Source organism: Quercus suber, unplaced genomic scaffold (assembly GCF_002906115.3).
Source record: "Quercus suber isolate HL8 unplaced genomic scaffold, Cork oak 2.0 scaffold_90, whole genome shotgun sequence".
In the NCBI taxonomy this organism is placed as follows: domain Eukaryota; kingdom Viridiplantae; phylum Streptophyta; class Magnoliopsida; order Fagales; family Fagaceae; genus Quercus; species Quercus suber.
The window spans coordinates 763,848-783,767 of NW_027069555.1; the positions used below are offsets into that span (position 1 = coordinate 763,848).

The 19,920-nt window shown below is 35.1% G+C and overlaps 1 protein-coding gene and 1 long non-coding RNA gene across 2 annotated transcripts; one reads left to right on the forward strand and one right to left on the reverse strand.

The window, feature by feature from the left end:
• Positions 1–1,569: 1,569 nt before the first annotated feature.
• On the reverse strand, positions 1,570–15,316 carry LOC112040745 (replication factor C subunit 1). The gene is made up of 21 exons (XM_065774311.1): positions 15,159–15,316; positions 14,981–15,057; positions 14,657–14,776; positions 12,702–13,313; positions 12,547–12,614; positions 12,056–12,450; positions 10,861–11,090; positions 10,558–10,746; positions 10,310–10,431; positions 10,014–10,221; positions 8,702–8,755; positions 8,163–8,332; positions 7,462–7,552; positions 5,775–5,956; positions 5,629–5,668; positions 5,113–5,237; positions 3,674–3,746; positions 3,479–3,571; positions 3,149–3,392; positions 2,120–2,176; positions 1,570–1,969 (listed from the first exon to the last, which is right to left on the reverse strand). The coding sequence occupies exons 2-21, from the start codon at positions 14,981–14,983 to the stop codon at positions 1,827–1,829; spliced, it is 3,219 nt and encodes a 1,072-aa protein (XP_065630383.1). The 5' UTR covers positions 14,984–15,057; positions 15,159–15,316; the 3' UTR covers positions 1,570–1,826.
• A 1,640-nt stretch (positions 15,317–16,956) lies between these two features.
• On the forward strand, positions 16,957–19,451 carry LOC136067897 (uncharacterized). The gene is made up of 3 exons (XR_010629305.1): positions 16,957–17,050; positions 17,993–18,154; positions 18,875–19,451. It is a non-coding gene; the product is annotated as an uncharacterized LOC136067897 (long non-coding RNA).
• Positions 19,452–19,920: the final 469 nt, after the last annotated feature.

A 19,920-nucleotide genomic window follows, 5' to 3' on the forward strand; every position in this document is an offset into this window, starting at 1 on the left:
GCATAATCACTTTGATTGTTTACAAATCAATATATACTTAGCAATCCTAGAGACAACTTTTTTTTCAATCATTTTTTATTTTTTACAATTTTCTCAAGTAACAAGTTGTGTTTGGAGTAATATCACTTTCACATGGATCCACTACTGAGTCACTGGCCATTTTATTACTATATAGAAATCACAACATATCACCTCATAAATTGTAAAAAATGTTATGAATATTTTTATGTCCCTACATTTATTTATCTGTAATCAATCCAGATGGGCAATTTTTCATAACCAATATATGAAAGATAGCAAACAAACCATTTTGATCTTGTTCAAGTCAGACACAAAAGAGAAGGAAAGGGGAGGTGGCCCGTCAAATTGGTGCCAAACACGAGTGCTCTCACCGTCTCAATGTTTCTAATGAACAAAGATAACATACCAAATAAGACATGTATGAAGGGCCTCAAAAGAAATGGAATTGAAAAAACTCTCATCCACTCACCCTAACATTGTCAACCTAAAGCAAGCAAAGCTCCTGCTCCCATAGGACCTTTGCATAATAGTTCACCATATTTCTTAAATGCGCGCGCACACACCCATACAAAACCACTCTTTCTTTGCCTAGGCAAGTGTCCTTATAAAATGAGGAGAACCTTACACGTGGGAGGACCTGACTCTGGGAGGAAGAGTAAAGAGGAGCATGCTTACCTCGATATAATATGTCATGTCTGAGTGGTATCAATCCATATATGTTCATGTTATCATACTCTTCAGCTAAATTTATTTGCTTCACATAAGCATTTTCAAAATGTGCAACATTTTTGTGGGATTTTATGACCTCTCAACAAAATTAGGATCCATTAAAACATGACCAAGAAAAAGCAGTAAAATATATGCTGATAAGAGTGGCTTAGCGTTCCATAAGCAAAACAATCTTTTCCAGAGCCTCGTACCATTAAACCACAGAACCAGCAAGTCATCATTGTCATCAATCTCACATAACTCAAAAGTTAAAAACTTCTAGTGGATCGAAAGTCCATAATCGTGTTGCAGCGAGCCTATCTAGTGGATCGCACTTACTCAAGTTTTGGGTGCACGGCACGAAGGCCCACCCCCTTTGAGAATTACTCGGATTCATCAACAGAAAAGGTTTTGGATCAAATGGCATATAAACTTATTGAATTAGCTGAAAGCAGGATATCCCATTTTAGTTTAATAACGCACTTGGTTAAATTTTAAGATAATCTAAATTTTGTCAAAACTTAGTGTCCAAACCAGGGGAGGCTCTAGACATCGGTTCAATTCTCTAATCGCATTCCCTTTTGCGCCTGATGATAACTCTTGAGAAAGAAATTCCTACTAGCATAGAAAAATGTGAGTGGAATTCACCGACCAAAAATAGTGTCACCTAATCATTCACCACGTTAGATTAGAACAGAAGGTATAAAAAGTACAACATTTTCAATAGTTTATGAATGATCAATAGTTTAGGAATGATGATACAAATTTATGGTGGAAAATGATTAAGTGGCACTATTTTGGGATGCAATATAAGGATCACGCATCAATGAACACACCACAAATTTCAATCACATAATGTACTCAAAAAGATATAATCCATGCGTTTACAGCAATGATACCAAAAACCTTCCTCGACGAAAGAAATACCAGCGAGTAACACCCTCCTACAACTCTCACATCAACCTACAAAAACAGTAGAGGAAAGCCTACTCTTTTTTCCCCTTCAAATTACCTAGCCAAAAAAAAAAGAGGAAAACCTAGTTACATTGATTTATGAACATTGCCAAAATTACCAAAGCCTCTACTTTCATCATTTCTCATCTCTTTCTCTTGGCACCAGCCCCTGAACCCCGTGCACCTTTCTTTTCTGAAGATCCGGAACCACCTTTTCCTCTGCCAGCCGGTGTTTTCTTAGCACTTGAATTTCCTGTGCCCTTGAGATCCAACTCCACTTGCATTCCTACAAAATATAAGGCACAGTAAAAGAACCCATCAATCATTCTGATCAATTAGGAATACCGGTCACCCAAATGACTCAGAAATGAAAATGAGTATTTAGGTGAACACACTAGAACAATCACATATGAAGTACTACAATGGTACCACCAACCTTTTGAATTCAAACTCTGAAGTTCCATCTGTAGCTTCTCACCATTGGCAGAACCTTCTATTACAATCACAAGAAGAGGTAAAAAAAATTAATTAACCAACCAACCATGCTTAGACAAGCAATCAACATATTGGTAATCCTGAAGAATTCAATCTACATAAATAAATAGAAGAAATGAATGATCTCCAGTATGTTTGCTTACATGTTGAGAAAACAACTTCCTGAAATACTTCACAGAATTCAACAGAAATTTTGTTAAAATGCCATTAACTCGTTTCATATGCATTGAAAAGATATCATAAAATGTAACTGAGAGCATCAATAGATGATCCCAGAAGACAGGCCAGCTTCATGAAAATTTGTGCCTTACTGCATAAATACAGATGAAACAAACAAGCTAAGGCATATTCTCAATCACATTGAATTCCTGTTTTGGGGGATTTTATTTATTTATATATTTATAAATTTCAGTTTTTTGCATTCTTAATCATATTAAGGATGTGTAAAATGAAGCTGTAACTATTGTGAGAACATGTGAAGGAATCATAAGTGGGTTTCCTATATAGGTTTGTATTAAGGATCAGCATTAAGTCCATATTTCTTTGCACTAGTGATGGATGAGCTCTTGCTAAATTGATCCAAGAAGAAGTCCCTTGGTGTATGCTTTTTGCAGATGATATTGTTTTAGCGGATGAAACTAGAAGTGGAGCTAACGCCAATATAGAAATTTGGCAAGAGAATCTAAGGGCCTTCATCATGTGTTCATCAACGTGACCATGATGTAATCTACAGTCTTAATAAAATAATTTTAAAAAAATGGTGAAGACTTATTAGTAAGTGTTAACAATAACAGAAAAGTTATCAGTTGGAAGTTTGAACAATGAGAAAACCTCAACTAAAACAACCGACCAGAATTCTCCCAAACTCAGACAGATCTTTAAAACCAGCAAATGAGTAATATCAATTTTCAATTATGCAGAGATCATATCATTGAAAACCTAAAACTTGCATCAGGTATAGAAGCTTTACCAAGCTCATCCGTATCTGAAGAATTTTCTTCTTCACCTTCTGCCAATGTGCTACCACCATCAACTAATCCATCATCAGATGGCTCCAGAACTGCTGCAATCCGCTTTTTAGGAGCTTTTTTCACTCCAGGAAGTGTGACTAAATCTGCAGCTCGTACCATTCTTGTTTTGCTTCCTTCTTTGTAAGCTTTGGTGAGAGCAGCTTTCACAGCAGGCTGTATGCCATCCAGTGGATTTGGATGCCCCTGATGCATAAAGACGACCATAAAATAACATGAAACTTTGATGGCAGTTCTGATAATGAAGGTGCAATCAAGGTATGTAGAGGTACCTGAAATTTTGATAGCTCCACAATTGTATCGAAATCCTCCTGACTAATTGAGTATATATTCATGAACTCAACAACTTTTTGAACTGCTTCATCCTGGTCATCTCAGATTGAATAAATGCACATTTATCAAATATTCCATTTTAACTTCTCCAGGATTTTCTAGTGTAAATATAATAAACATATTGCAGTTCCAACCTTAGGCAGCTCCCGCAGTGGCCCAGTCAATCGTTTCAGGACAAGAGTAAGGTATTCTACTCGCACGGTTTCCCTATATCATTAGAACAAAGTGAAAATTACACAGTAGGCAATTAGACGCATTGCAAGGGAGACAAATAGACTGACTGGCATTTACAACCAGAATTATCAACAATACAGAATCAAGTTGAAAACAAGAGATAAAGAGGAATACTGAACATTGAGGAAAATACAATAAATCTACTTGACTTTTAAATACTTAGCATTCACTCTTAAGGAAATCATCAAAATTACTTCAATTAGAAAAGTCTACTACAAGTCAAACCAAGTAGATATCCTGGTACTAACACCAGAAATGAGTATTCTGAGCCCTATGAATTCTAAAAGGAAAACTGGGGGTAAGCCTCTCCAAAAAAAAAAAAAAAAAAAAAAAAAAAAAAGGTGGGTAAGGCTGCCTACCATGACCTCTCTTAGACCTTGCAAAAAGTAGAAGTTTTGTGTACTGAGTATGACCTTTTTTAAATTCATTTTTGGATTGGTAAGTTAAGAACACAACTGGAGTCTTGAACCAAGAAGTCACCCTCCATCTCATCATTGCGATTTGTGAGAGGAAGAAGTGCCATTCGAGTTACAGATCTTTGGCAAAAGGAAACTTTAAGATTTGGCTCTAACAAACAAGTGACAGGAGAAAAAACTTGCATGTTGAACTAGACAATTAGTAACCTTAGATTCGAGCTTCCATATTGACATGTTTCTTTTTTTTCTAATAAAATAAATTAAAAAAATGTTTCTTTTTTATTTCATCTTTCTTAGTATGAATAATTTCACACTTATCAGCAAGACTAAAAAAATAGGCACTTTAATGAATTTTACTAGCTAAATTTGCTAGACAAATACCTGCTGCAGCTGGAGCAAATAGTATAAATACTGCCTCATGTTCAAGCCAAATAGCATAATAAAGTAGCCTAAATATTTTGTATTGTCTGCATCAACACTGAATGTTACACTTAAAGTAACTTCATGTGAAAGGAGGAAAAAGGAAAACAAAAGCAAGAATTTCACAACCCTGGAAACCTAAAGCAAATATAAATTCCAAAATTTGTTTTCCTCGGTCTGTCTCCTCAGTAACTGAGTCGCGAACCAAGGAAACATACATGTATCAGTTTGCAAAATATCATTGACAAGACTAAATGTGCAATGAGTGCATGTGTACAGCTTCATAAAGCCAAGTGCTGTAAACAATGCTGAGGCAGCTGTTAAAGTCTAAGTCAGTTCCCCATTCATTAAAATAATAATAATAAAATCATTAAGAAAGCCTTATGAATAATATTCAAGTGCGTGTAGGTGCTTTTTACAATAAAAAACTAGAAAACACTTGCACATAGACAAGGACATGAGGTTACAATAGGCATAAATTGAATGATGGAATAGTAAATCACCTCCCCGAACTAGATTCACGAGAAGCGAGAATATGAACATGCAAATCCTCCAAAAGCCTCAGATTTTTACCCATTGTTGAGTTCTTTCCCAGCCACCCTCCAAATCTATTAAAATTCCTCTCTCCCTGCAGACATGATTCCAACTTTGACATTAAGCTTCAAGCTAAAACCAAATAGTTTTTGCCAGCCAATAGCCTTGTAGCTTTATTGTAACTTCCTGACGTTTCTAATGGAGATATTCAAGGTTCAAATCCCCCTCCCCAACTATCAAATTATCCCCAAAAAAATAAAAAATAAAAGCAGAAAAAAAGTACCATGTGATAACTTCAAAAAGTATGTATGAGGATAAATAAAAAGAAAGTGCTGAGTACAATGTAAAATATCAGCTGCAAACATCAGGACTTTGTTCATCCTAATCTACTACACTCAAGTTGTCCCTCACATATTGCATTGAATACCCAAATGCCAAAACACAACTCTTCTCAAACAACTGTTATGAAATAGACAATTCCTTACCTGTTGAAGTATTTCCCTCTGCCCACGCAACAGTGCAGCACTGATTATAACCAAAAATAAATAAATAATTAAACACCAATTAAGTTGTAATTCAAAGAACAAGTACAAAATCTTGTAATTGGAAGAGCTGAATTAAGAGCACCTACGGGATTATAGACGATGCAAGTGAACTACTTTGAGAGAGTTGCCACTGTCGATACCGTCGAATTTGAACATTGAAAATATCCCCATCACCAATGGATTCAGCAGCACGGGCAATCAAGTTCATACGTTTGATTCCATTGTCATCCTTACCAGCAGAACTTGGCCTGTAATTAATATAATTTTCCTGCCATATCAAAATAAATCATTTCTTAGAAAAGTAATTCAGAAGTATTTTAAGTTTTAGGTGAAGTTGCATAACTAAGGTCTAAACAAATTAACAGGGGCAAATACTTCGTAAATCCAAAAAATAGGACGAAAAGGCACATGATTTCAGTAAACAAAAGAAAAAGACGGTGCATAAACATTTCTTTAATTCCTTAGCATATGGAGAATATCAATTGACGTGAATAGAGAATGACAAGGGTGCAGGAAAAACTGTAAGTGCAATAAAATTGCAAGAAATTTGTACAAATATGAGGCATTGGAAACTTAAGACATATATACCAAGAAATGGATTATGTAAAACACGCAGAAGGGAAGGGGGTTGTAAGATAGCATGCTTTATCCTTTGTATATTGTGTGTGTGTGTGTGTGTGAGAGAGAGAGAGAGAGAGAGAGAGAGAGAGAGAGGAAGGGAGGGAGGGAGAGAATTTATTTGGGGGAGAAGGTTTGCAAGTGCACAACAGGCATTTCTTTTTGTCCTATTTATTTTCCAAGTCTGAAAAAAGGTAAAAAGAATTAGCCAATGGAGATCAGTATACAATTTCTTGGTGATCATTTTGACAATTACACTTCCGCTCCGTTTGTTTCAATGGAAAACTTTTCGTGAAGATAGTTTTCCACGTTTTCCAGTTTTTGTTAGCATCAGAAAAAATGAGTCAAAGGAAACTATTTTTGGTCAAAATAAAAAGTATAACTTATTTTTTAGAGATTGTTTTCCACTAAATTTTTTTTGGAAAGCAACTCTATCTTTTGGCAAGCTAAAAAGGGGAAATTAGGAGATAGTTTTCCAACAGATTTAAAGTTGCTACCAAACATAGGAAAATTAGATAGTTTTATAAAAAATATTTTTTAAAAGATGACTCATTTTCTAGAAAAATTTAACATTGAAACAAACAGAGCATTCTTGTAGACTTGGACAATGCACAACTTTCTTGGTCATGGTTCTAACAACTATACTTCTTGGAGACTTGGACACAACACTAGAATTAAGAGCAAATCTTGGTGTCAGAAAATAACTAACTAGCATTACATTCCCCTGCAAACTCTTAAAAAATGTAGAATTTCAAGTAAATAATATTCCCCAGAAAAATACTCACCACCTAAAGAATTTCAAAAGAGACTTTCAATTACCATTAATTTTGCAATTTTTCAAAATATTTTGTAATTCCAATTAGTTATTTGTGGTAACACAGTTCAACTGTACAGTATATACATTGAGCCAGCAACAAGGTGACTGAACCTGCTGAACAGGCTATCATCTGTGTTGGCTCTGTCACTCTGAAATTTGGAGTCATTTTTTTTCCTTTTACAAATCTCCAATGGTAAATTGCATATAACATTTTGTTGATTTCTTAGTTGGAAGATTCTGCAGAGACTACTTATTAAAAAAAAAAAAAAAGGATTCTGCAGAGACTAATTGATCACCATGCAGTATAGAATTTTCAAAAGCTCAAGGAAGAAAAGAACCTGAATAAGAAGAGGGACTAGATCAGGATCACTCATGCTCAGGTCAATCCGCTCATCCATCCTCAACTTCCCCGCATTATAACCAAACAGCCTACAATCACATGGAAGGATGACATGTAATTATCAAAACTTAATAAAGGATAAGGTACAAAACCTACAAGTTAGCTTGAGGCATGCATATGTGGGATCATTTAAACTAGAAAAAGGGTAGAATGTAACCATATCAGCTCACACTTTCGTATTTTTGATCTAGAAGCAACCAAAAATCTCCCAACTAACAGAAATATCACAAGAAGATACAAAGTAATTTCATATTCTGGGTCTAGAAGCTCTACCATTTCCCAAACCTCAATAAAAAAATTATTAATCAAGGTATACTTAATAGGGCTTTGTTTAGTTAGACAATCGGTCTAGACCCACATTTCTATCTCCACCACATGCATAGCTAAATCCCAATCCCACGAATAAAAAGATTCCATATAAACAGACCAAAATAGTAGTAGTCAGGACAAGAGTATGTACTTGATTTACACTATTAGAAATAATATATTTTGTGGTCGCAGCACCTTTCTGCAGATATTAGAGCCTTTCTCATCCAGAAATAATAAATACAGAAAAACCATGAAACTACACATTGAATTGAGATGAGACCAGAACATGGTCAACATTTCTAAAGTAAAATAGGATCATTAATGGCATACTTGTCAACAGCAGTGAAAGGTGAAATATCTTCATCCTTTGCACTGCTAAGAAGACGCTGCCTAATGTCATCATATTGAATGACTGACATGGAGAGGCTCATATACTGCAACTGGTTTATTGCCATGCGCATATCTCCATTAACTCTTTCTGCAAGTTCCTCAAGAGCAATCTAAAACAATAAATAGTGAAAATTTCAGTGAATATATTATTGGTTAAAATTAATAAAAAGGAGAATCACAAGGCTCAAAAATAAACATATTACATGTCACAAGACAGTAAAACTAGGGGCCCGTTTGGTACGTGTGTTTAAACAATAGTTTTCAGTTTTTTGGAAGTACATGTGGGTAAAAAAGTGTTGAAATACGTGTATTGTTGTTTAAAAACTAAAAACATGTGTTTGAACTTGTGTACCAAACGGGGCCTAGATGAGTTCATCACTATAAACATTTTTTTTTTTGTTGATAAGTCACTATAAACATTCACTTAAGCAGCTAAGACCAATTACAAATATAAACTAAAGCATTGATGGAATATTTACCTGATTAACTTGAAGCCCTTCTGCAGTTGCAATTTGCATTAACCTCTTTGCCATCTATCATAAACCAAATTTGGCATTAGCAACTGGGCAATTGGCCGTAGTGGGCTTAAAATGTACAGCAAATATTGCAGAAGCTAGAACACCAAAAGTTTATTTTCCATCACAGGGGCATATGCATCCCCCACACACACAAAGAGTCAAGGCATACCCAATATCAAGGGTCACATTGGCCTCCCATTAATGGGCTGGCACTCCATACAAGAATTCTTCGGGTAAATTTTATAAAAAGAGATTGATTGGCCCCAAAAGCCTTAAGAGCATGTCCTTACATACACTTCCCAAAAAGAATTGGACTAATTCTCTTTCCAACACATCATTTGATGAGTCTGATTCAATGAATCACCTGAAGGGTCATAAAAAGTGACCTTTAATCATATAAAGAATCATGGCATATCCATAAGTACACATTTCTCTTACAAGTTACAATGATATATAGGATCCACAAAATTTTATTAGAGTTTGAAATGTCTGCGATCACAAATATCTGTAGCCACAACATAATTCTCAAAATAAAGCCACCACGTATTAGAGTAAGAATAAAGGTGGCAGTATCTCATAAATTTGAAACTTTGGAGCAGTCATGTAGAATAAAACAAGGCTAGTTGTAATTTTCCCAAAGAACAATAACAGGGAAAGAATCCCAGAGTTAGAAATATACCAGTGGAAACTCAAAATTTTGTGATGTTCCATACTTAAACGCTATTCAAGATGTATCAAAAAAACTAACCCAAATCTCGGATAAAAGTTTCATGTGGGTATCAATAGCAACCCATGAAATGCCAACAAGTGTGCCTGTGTAAAAAACACACAGCATATTCTAACCATAAGCACAATTCCAGTGTCTAAAAAGGAATCCCCCCCCCCCCCCCAAAAAAAACACACTCAAACAAATAAATAAAAAATAAAAACAAAACAAAAATGCCTTTCACTTCCATAAGTCTTGGTACCTATTATTAAAATCAGAGTAGTATACCTGCATATATCAACCATAAGACTTTAGGCCATGAACTTTCCAAGAACTCAAGTTGACAAAATTGCCAAGAAAAGGTTGGTCCAAACTAAACATAACTTGGAATGTATATTTTAGATAATCCAACTAACTCTAGTCTTTTAAACATCATCACAAAAACAAATAACAAGAGAATGTCAATTCAGCAAATACCAGTTGAAAGGACAAGATCACAACTACATTAAATTGCATGCATAAAAAAAACAAGTACTCTAAAAATAATTATAGAAATCAGAGCAAAACCTGCTGTTTCGTAGGTTTTCGAAAGCTGAGAAGCAAACAGTAGTTCACAAGACTTTTTAGTTTCTGACTGTATCGATCATTACAAATGCAGATAATAGGAATTTTGGAAATCTTGATGCTAGCAATAAGGTCAGCAATTCCACCCCTATCTCCAGCAGACATCCCATCAACCTCGTCCATAATCAGCACAGTTTTTGGATGCTTTGATCTGCAACTTCAACAATAAACTTTAGCAGAAATTTCAAACAATCATATTCTATGCACTTATGTGAGATATTAATGAATGCAAGACCAACCGATCCATGTTGACACTCAAGGCCTCATTGCTGACAAGTTCCTTTATAGAATTCGCGTTGCTTCCACCAATTCCTTTCTCAATTTTGGCATCAGCCTTCCCACGACTGTCGCTAGCATTTACCTAAAAAAAAGAAGGGAGATCATGAGGGCAAATGAAAATCATTCCATTGATTTATATGTCTTGGGGGTGAAACTCATGATCTAGATGCTCAATAGCAATGTGTATCTTGGTAAAAAATTACCCCACCTCTATTGCCTGGAAACCGAGCATCTGACTAACCAACTTTGCAGAGGTAGTTTTTCCTATACCAGGAGTTCCACTTAATAGCACAGCTTTTTTGGCACCAGAATCATTTTGTTTTTTTCCCTTTTTCTTATTTCCAGTATCAAGAAATTGCTCATTCCAATTTGTCAACCAATCATGAAGTTGCTTAACCTGCACATCATTAGATAAAGAAATCCTTACAATTCTTTTTCCAGATTTAGATAAATGAAGATATAAATTTAGTTCCAAAAGCAATGGTAGAAAAATGAGAACTAACACACATACCAGTGACTGATTTCCAATAATATCATTTGGAACCTTTGGTCTATATTTTTCCGTCCATGTTAAATCACTCTTCGCAACTGTTTTAGTTTTATGCTTAGCTGGGGACACCCCTGAGGTCAATCCTTTGCCAGATACATTTGTTGCCAACGAGTTGCCAATGCTATCTTCTAGAATAATCAATTTGCCAACATATGTAAGATAAAACCAAGGAATAATGCAACTACTTCGTTAAGTCACTATCATAAGCATTTCTATGTCCAAAGACTAAAAATTGATCGGGCCTCCCATTTCCTCCAACATGCTAAACGATCAAGCCCTCCTTGCAAGCTCAAGCAAGATTAATGGAGAAAATATAGGCAAATGACAGTTCACAATTATCTCATCTTTAAAAATCACCATAATAAACATTTGAACAGTTCGATGGAGCAAAAGAAATGCCTTTTTGGAATCACATTCTCCTTAACACACACACACACACATTTTCAAGAAAATACAAGAAATGTGATCTTCGATACCAGCAATGTCTAGGACTAATGCAGAACCTACAGAGCCTGACTTTCTTCTCATTCAACAACATTAGGAATGAAACAATCAAATTATGCCAAATAATAGAATTTACATCTAAATTTGCCCTAAGTGCAACCTATTCACTGGAGTGTGCTAATTAGAAAATCTCTAGGCTGGGGTTCAAGTGAAAACCCAGTAATAATGGTGTCCTTTTCAATGCCCCATGTCTGTGGTTAGAACCCCACCTCTCCCTCCCCCATTATCTACCTATCAAAGAAGAAAAGAAAAAAAAAAACTGTAAGGTTCTAATTATAGGGCATCCATTCTATAGCTTTTGTCAAATGTCACAAAGATATTGAAATCAATTTGCATTGATTTTTCTGCCCTGCAACAGTTCTGGGTCTCAGTGCCACACATAAACCTCCAATTTGTCCTCACAGTCTTCAAAATAATGAGACTTAATCAAACAATAAATGGATAGACATCTCTGAGGATAGCACGTCATTAACACCCAGCAAGGCCACAACAGATACAGAAGAGGCCCATAATTCAAGGGCCAAGATCAAAACCAGGAGCATATCCTTTGAATAAAACGACATATTAAAAAAAAAAAAAAAAAAAAGGAATCCAGATCCACAGAATAACCCAAAAACAAAAGCCATCGAGATATTCAACTAATATTTAATGCCTCTTCCACCAGCTGGTGCTGCTGATGAAACTCTTCCACCACGTCCCCTTCCACCAGACTTAAGAGGAGTTTCAATATCTTTATCATCATCCTCATCGCCTTCTTCAATGGCTACAGGTTTCTGTGCACCACCTCTGCCTCTTCCACCAGCTGGTGCTGCTGATGAACCTCTTCCACCACGTCCCCTTCCACTAGACTTAAGAGGAGTTTCAAAATCTTTATCATCATCCTCATCACCTTCTTCAATGTCTACAGGTTTCTGTGCAATTCCCCTACCCAAGCCACTTTTCAACTTCTTACTAGGAGTCACATCATTCGATTTCTTCCTAGAACTAGAAAAGACAAAGTCGTCATCGTCATCGTCNTATTTTTTATATCTTAAAGCAAAATGTGGTCTAGACCACATATGAAAACACATAAAGTAGGAATTTTAACATTTAATTCATAAAATATAAGCATGATAACATCAATACAAAGATGAACAAAGGTACCTGTCAAGTGTTCCACTAATTACAAAAGTTAAACCAGCTAAACAATCGGGAGCACCCTCAGGGACTTCCTAAGACACAAAACAAGATTCAACATTAACATTGAGAATGGTAGAGAATTTTAATTCATCAATCCATATATTTTCAATATTTTTCACCTTTTCTCCTTTATGTGGGGGATCTTTCCTTTCTCCAAAGCTCATAAATCCACCCCGTCCACCACCTCTGCCTCTTCCACCAGCTGGTGCTGCTGATGAACCTCTTCCACCACGTCCCCTTCCACCAGACTTAAGAGGAGTTTCAATATCTTTATCATCATCCTCATCGCCTTCTTCAATGGCTACAGGTTTCTGTGCACCACCTCTGCCTCTTCCACCAGCTGGTGCTGCTGATGAACCTCTTCCACCACGTCCCCTTCCACTAGACTTAAGAGGAGTTTCAAAATCTTTATCATCATCCTCATCACCTTCTTCAATGTCTACAGGTTTCTGTGCAATTCCCCTACCCAAGCCACTTTTCAACTTCTTACTAGGAGTCACATCATTCGATTTCTTCCTAGAACTAGAAAAGACAAAGTCGTCATCGTCATCGTCGTCAACTATGTGAACTTTTTTAGCAGGTGGGGGTTTAACTGATTCATCATTATGCTTTTGAGCCTTTCGTTTTGTTGGAAGTTCCTCTGTCTCCTTTTCATCTTTTGGCTTTTGTTTGTCAGTAGCAAAATACTTGCTAGTTTTCCTTCTACCCGAACTTTCTGGGCTTGCATGAGCCTGCATTTGTCCCAAAGATAAAATAAATAAATAGAGAAGTTATCAACTTACTTCAGTTACTTCATGACAGTTAAAACAAAGGGGGGAGAGCAAGAAGTTAAAAAAAAAAAAAAAAAACATAGTCATGCATACTTCATGCTTTCTTGTTTTGTCAATAGCATTCATGTATTAGTATGCTTCTTCCTTTTTATTGGTAAGTTATGGACTCACCCGAGGGGGTTTGAACCATGACCTCAGTGTGGGGAGGAATTCCCATTTGAACCAAAGCTCATTGGTGCATTCATTTGTTAGTAAGTCAAGATGGCAAACTAAAAATATGCACTAGGGGATGACCGGTACCTTCTTTTTTTGATAGGTAATAAAACTTTTATTGAAAAAATTGAACATCATGTTCACGATGGTGAACACTTAGAACAATGAACCAAATACATAAAGATCAAGAGCTACAGGAAATAGAAACTAAAAAATCTGATACAGCAGTGCAGTTTGTCCACCCCCAAACACGAGCCCAAAGAAACAAAGTACGAAAAATTAAACATTTTAAATGTTCCAACGTTCTCGCCTTATCTTCAAAAATGCGGGCGTTACGTTCCTGCCAAACTAACCACATTAAACAAGCCGGGACAACCTTCAGTTTCTATCTACATAAAAGAAAACAGTAACCCCACAACAATTCCTCTAAACAACAACCTGAAAAAATTCCTCTTTTCTTTGGAGTCTTCTAGTGGAAATCTTGACAACCAAACAGAGAGTACTATAAAACTAATAAGAAAAAACTCTCAAAACTCAAAAGGATCAGTGCACAAAATAGAAACCTTCGGCATTGAAATTCTGGAATTAAATTCAAAATTTCCAAATTAACCCCAGAGGTAATCAGATTTCAAGCTTATCATGCCTTATTTAACACTTGAACACATACACTTACACACATCTACATAAACAAAAAAAATTTCATTTTTGACCTGACACACATCAAAACTTGGATTCTATTCTATCTTCCAAAATTTTCCCAAAACTCAGAAACTGAATTTCAATTCAGGCTTAACACATACACACATAACAAAAATACAGGAGTGTGCATTTGGATGCAACTTTTTGCCGAACTTTCATGTCTTTATTTTACTACTACTACTAATGCCTTTGCAGTTATATTACTGTCTCTTGCAACGGTAAGTTGTTCCCAAACAGACACTGAACATGCTAGTTAGATATTCTTTTCCGACACTCTAGTCTATCAGAGTTCGTATTCTCATTTTACTTCCTTAATTGACATACCCTTTTCTTTACTACTTCTACTAATACTAATGTAGGATGCAAGATAACAAAAATGTAAGGATACCCACCGGTTTTTCGGGCTGTGATTTATTGGTTGGGGCAGGAATTGCAGGCTTGGATTCCTTGGCATTGCCCTTGTCATGGGATTTCATAAACCACTTCCTTATATCTGCCTGCTTATTCTCTGCCTGTAAATTCCAACAAAGACACACCCAACAACAAGTCAAAAATTTGCAAACACTAATATTAGTATTAATTCATAACAAAGCAATTTAAACCCTAAAACCCTCTGTTGGTTTATACATTAATATTTGTTAAAAGCATTGTCAAAAGAACGCAAAGAATTTTCCCAAAAAGGGGAAAAAGAATCAAAATTGAAAACCCTTACTCACCATGTTTGAAGTTTACAGAGAATCCAGAATGCGAAACCGCGATTTTGCCCTTAGGGTTTCGCGTTTTGAAGCACAATCTGGTCGATAACACAAGCAATATTCTGTGTTACAAAACCTTGCTTGCTATGTATAAAATAAAAATAAATAAATAAATTAATAAATAAAAGGTTAGAATTACCAGTATGGCATAGTCATGATCAGGCATGTAAAAGTATCAATGGCATTGAGAAACTAAAAAAGAGGGCATACGATGATATGATTGTTACAGTGACTGGGCTGCAATGCAAGTGTGCCTTGAAAACTGGAAGCAACTAGACGAGACGAGGGGATTTTTATTTATTTATTTATTATTAGGCTAAAATGGAAATTGCACTAAATTCATTTTATTCTTGTAACTTTATTTGACCCTCTCTATTTTCAATTATAAAAGTTTTTAAAGGATTTATAAGTTTTCTAAGTATTTTTTTTCCCTTTTTAATTCCATTAAAAAAAATTTCATTAAGTACGTAGTTAACTAATAAAAAAGATTTTTAGAAATTCTTATTCAATTAAAGTTTCTTTATTAATTTGAAAAATATTTTTCAATCATTAATTAAATTTTATTATTATTTATAGCTAAAATGCAAAGTATGCTTTCTATGTAGAGATTGAAAGCCTCGTTAGAAAGTTTTGGTGGAAACAAAAGAGAGACTGGTGAAAAAGTTCATTGGGTCAAATGAGAAACACTTTGTAAACCCAAATCTATTGGTGGCATAGGGATCAAAGACTTAGCCCTTTTCAATAACGCATTATTAACCAAACAAACATGGAGACTAGTGCATCACAAGGATTCCTTGTTCTATCGTGTCTTCGTAGACTTGGCAACTCTGTTACTCACAACCTAACTAAACATGCAAGACATGTTAGAGACTTAGAGGTTTTTTAATGTAGATGGAGGATGTTCTTCCACACATTCAAGCTATACTTTCAGTCGATAATGGCTAATTTTTTTTAATGAAAGTTGCTAATGTTCTTTCTCAAAAAAAAAAAGAAAAAAAAAAGGTTTGAGCTGTTTGGATTGAGGGAGGAGGGAGGGAGAGTGGAGGGGAGTTAGCTAGAAATAGGCTTATTTTTAACAAACTCTCCTATACTCTCCCTCAATCCAAACAGACTTGTAAAATTTATTTTAGTTTTTTAAATTTGCTTTCATTCAATTGAATCCTCTAAATTTCAAATTTATTCAATTCAAGTTTTCTATTTATTTTTTTTTAAATAATCGCTATTAAAAAAAATATTATTCTCACATAAAAATATATGTAATTTTAAAAACATTATAGATTTTTTATTAGAGAATGGTTAAAAATAATAAGTTTTTCATCAATTAATTGCATAATTAATTGAAAAGTTTTAACGAAATTTGACGAATGATCTGAATTGAGTAAATTTGAAATTTAGAGAATTCAATTGAAAGACTGTAAAGTTAGATGCAATTTAAATTTTAGCATAATTTTTAAAATATAAAGAAAAATAAAGAAAAAATTGGACAATTAATTGTAATATATAACAAAAGTTGATGAAGATACCTTAATTGAATAAATAAACCAGAAACTTAGAAGACTAAAATAAGCAAAGTAAAATTAGAGGACTGAAATGAATTATAGCGAAACATAGAGGGTAACTTTTGCATTTTAACCTTATTAATTTTATAAATTTTTACATGTGAAAATAATATTGTTTTAAAGGCAATTTTTTAACAAAATTAAACAAAATGCCTAAATTGAATAAATTTAAATTTTAATAAAAGACTTAATTAAATGAAAGTAAAGTTAAGAGACTAAAATGAATTTAAGCAAAACTTAAAGGATGCAATTTATATTTTAACTTTATTATTACTTATTTATTTATATGGTGATGTTAAAAGAGTCCGATTAATGTGTGTCATGCTGTCAATACTTTTTTAATTTTTAAAGAAATTTAAAAAAAAAAAAAAGAATTATAGGTGGTTCTGGATCTTCGGAGAAGAAAGGTGCCTGGGTTCAGGGGCTGGTGCCAAGAGAAGGAGATGAGAAATGATGAAAGCAGAGGCTTTTGGTAAGTTTGGCAATGTTCATAATCATTGTAACTTGGTTTTTCTTCCTTTATTGACTAAGTAATTTGGAGAGAAGAAAAATAGACTTTCCTATTGTACACTGTTTTTGTAGGTAGATGTGAGAGTTCTAGGAGGGTGTTCCTTGCTAATATTTCCTTTTTCCGAGGAAGGCTTTGGCATCATTGATGTAAACACATGGATTATTTCTTTTTGAGTACATGACAGGGCTGGGATTTGTGGTCCATTCAATGATGCATGATACTTAAACCATCCCTCTAGCACCAACTCTCTTCTGCCTCAGCCATCTTGACACCATTGACACCTCCACACATTTTAGGCTTGCAATAGATTGGTGCTGTTTCATAATTGTGGCCCAATCCAAGAAGTTAACACGTTGGGTGTGTTACTTCTCTTTATTTGGTTAAGGTTGTGACAAATGGCCGTGTGTTGCTTCTCTTTATTTTGTTAAGGCTATGGCAAATGGAATAGCGAAGAAGAATACAAGAGCATCCATAGCTGGCCTCACAGTTCTGGGAGAAAGACTTTGTTGTTGTTGTTGTTGTTTGTTTTGGTTCCGGTAACTTTTCAGCTTTTGAGAAAATATTTTATTTTCTTGATCTTAAGTCATTTTAACTTCCAAAAAATTTTGGTATCTTGAATTTGAGACATCTCCATTTTTCCCGACACTTGAATTTGTTCATGAATTCTTTCCCCAGTATGTACCGAATCTCTTGTCTTAGCTTGTTTTCTTATACTCCCAAATGCTTTCGAATTGTCAGTCAGTTAATTTCTGAAGTCTGAAAGTTGTGCAATGCGAAAGATGGTTGCAACCCAGCTAGTCATTGGTTTAGTGTTTTCTGCTGGTTTCATAAATTTCATTGGGCTTTTTCTTTTTAACAGATTGAGAACCACTATGCATCAGTTTTAACAGTTATTTCATGCAGGAACTTCGTGCAGCTGGTTTTTTCTGCAGAGGATACTGGGAGGGAACTGAAATACAATCCAACTAGTAAGGAAACTACTGTCCTTCTTAGGAATATCCAATTTCCAAATGGTGTCCTTAAGCAAAGATGGTTCCATCTTTGTCTTTCCTGCAGGATCCATTGGTAGGTGTCCCTCCCTGTGAATGTACCCCACTTATATATAGGCAATGTCCATGTCTAGAGTCTCGTGACATGGACCCTCCATTTGCTCAATTGTTATTAATCTCATTGTTTTTCACTTTGCTAATCAGTAATCACAAATATAATTTTGTATACAATTACTGGTTGAATTGGGAGATGAATGGCTTCTAGGACATGCTAATATTTAGTTTGCTAGTTTTGGGTCATCATGAGACTACTTTGGTATACTTTGAGAGAGAGAGAGAGACAGAGAGATACAGATCAGTGGACATTACTATCTGTAACTCCTAGAGAACAAATGTTGCTTGCTTTTGGCAGAGTTCTATAAGAAGTTTCAACTCTTAAGTCTCAGAAAATATGTTCCCAAGTGCCATACCATGACATTTTTCCTTTTGACAGGAGATCTATGAGAAACATATAACTCCTCTGTATGTTTGTCCAAATGTTTTGTTCAATGGTGTAAATTGGACCAGAATACCTTTATAACAAATTCGTATAGCTGAACAAAGTCAAAGTAACTCTGTATGCGGATATTAATCAATCCATATAATTGCAAGTGAAATACTGTTAAGTCCATATGTCTATACCCCAAGTAGGCTTCCTGGGAACATTTTTGGGTCATTGAAGCCATTGTTATCAGAAACAATTTTTGCGGTCATCTCTTTGTCATTAATGAAGTCTGATATCATCTAGATTATGTAGGTTTCACAAGCATCGGTTGAAAGGTGAGAAAGCAGGGACTTCAGAGGTATTAGCAGTCCTCCCTGGATTTCCTCGACAATGTCAGGACAGGGCAAGTTTTGGGTGGCATTCTACTGTCAATGATCTAGTATACTTACCTGTTCTCATTGTACCCGAAAATTTGGACAATTATACTCAAGCTCCCAATTCCTGCAAAAATTCAGTGCCTGCTTTACATCGAGGGCTGGGCTCTTGGAGTTAGTTGTCAAGTACAGCCCAAAGGGTAGCCTTTTACAAATATTGGAGGACAATCAGGGGAAGCTTTTCAAGGCAACAAGTGAAATGGAAGAGGAGGATGGGAAACTGTGGATGGGGAGTGTTAAATCTGTTGATGCCTTCCATTGCAGTTTACAACTTGACTTGAAGCAAAAAAAAAAAAACTGTAATCCTGATGAAGGGCTTTCATTGCTCATGCTGGAGGTTGCTCCTGTGGCACGCTCCCCCTACTAAAAAATGTTTTTCCCCTTAATTTTCCACCTTTAGAGTCTGAAATGTCGAGGGCCACTGATTGAATATGATATTAAGATCATTTTGGATTTATATTGATATATTTTTACACTTTAATGACCTTGTTTCAATATGTATCTAGTATTTTGTTTTCATGGACTGACTTATTTGTTCATTTTGCCTTCTTTGTTGTGCTACAGTTGAAAATAAAAATTTTAATAAATTTTGAGATATGCATAAAATCCTTAAATAGGCATGTTCTGTGAGTGTCAAAAGTTGTTTTGTTGCCTTTCTCATTTGGCAATCACAATTTCTTGAAATGCAAATGCAAATGACGGGGAAAGAATGCCACGCTCCAACTTTAAATGGCATAGATTACAAAAAATGATTTAGCAATGGCATGCGAGGAAATGACTTATCTTTAACATGATGTGCAACTACCTAAGTAGTATACAATATTGTTGACCGACTTGATCAGAGGAATGAAATATCTTAGTATCAGCTAATACTAGTATGTATTTATTCACGTGGACTACTTATCCTTTTGTATTTAGCCTCCC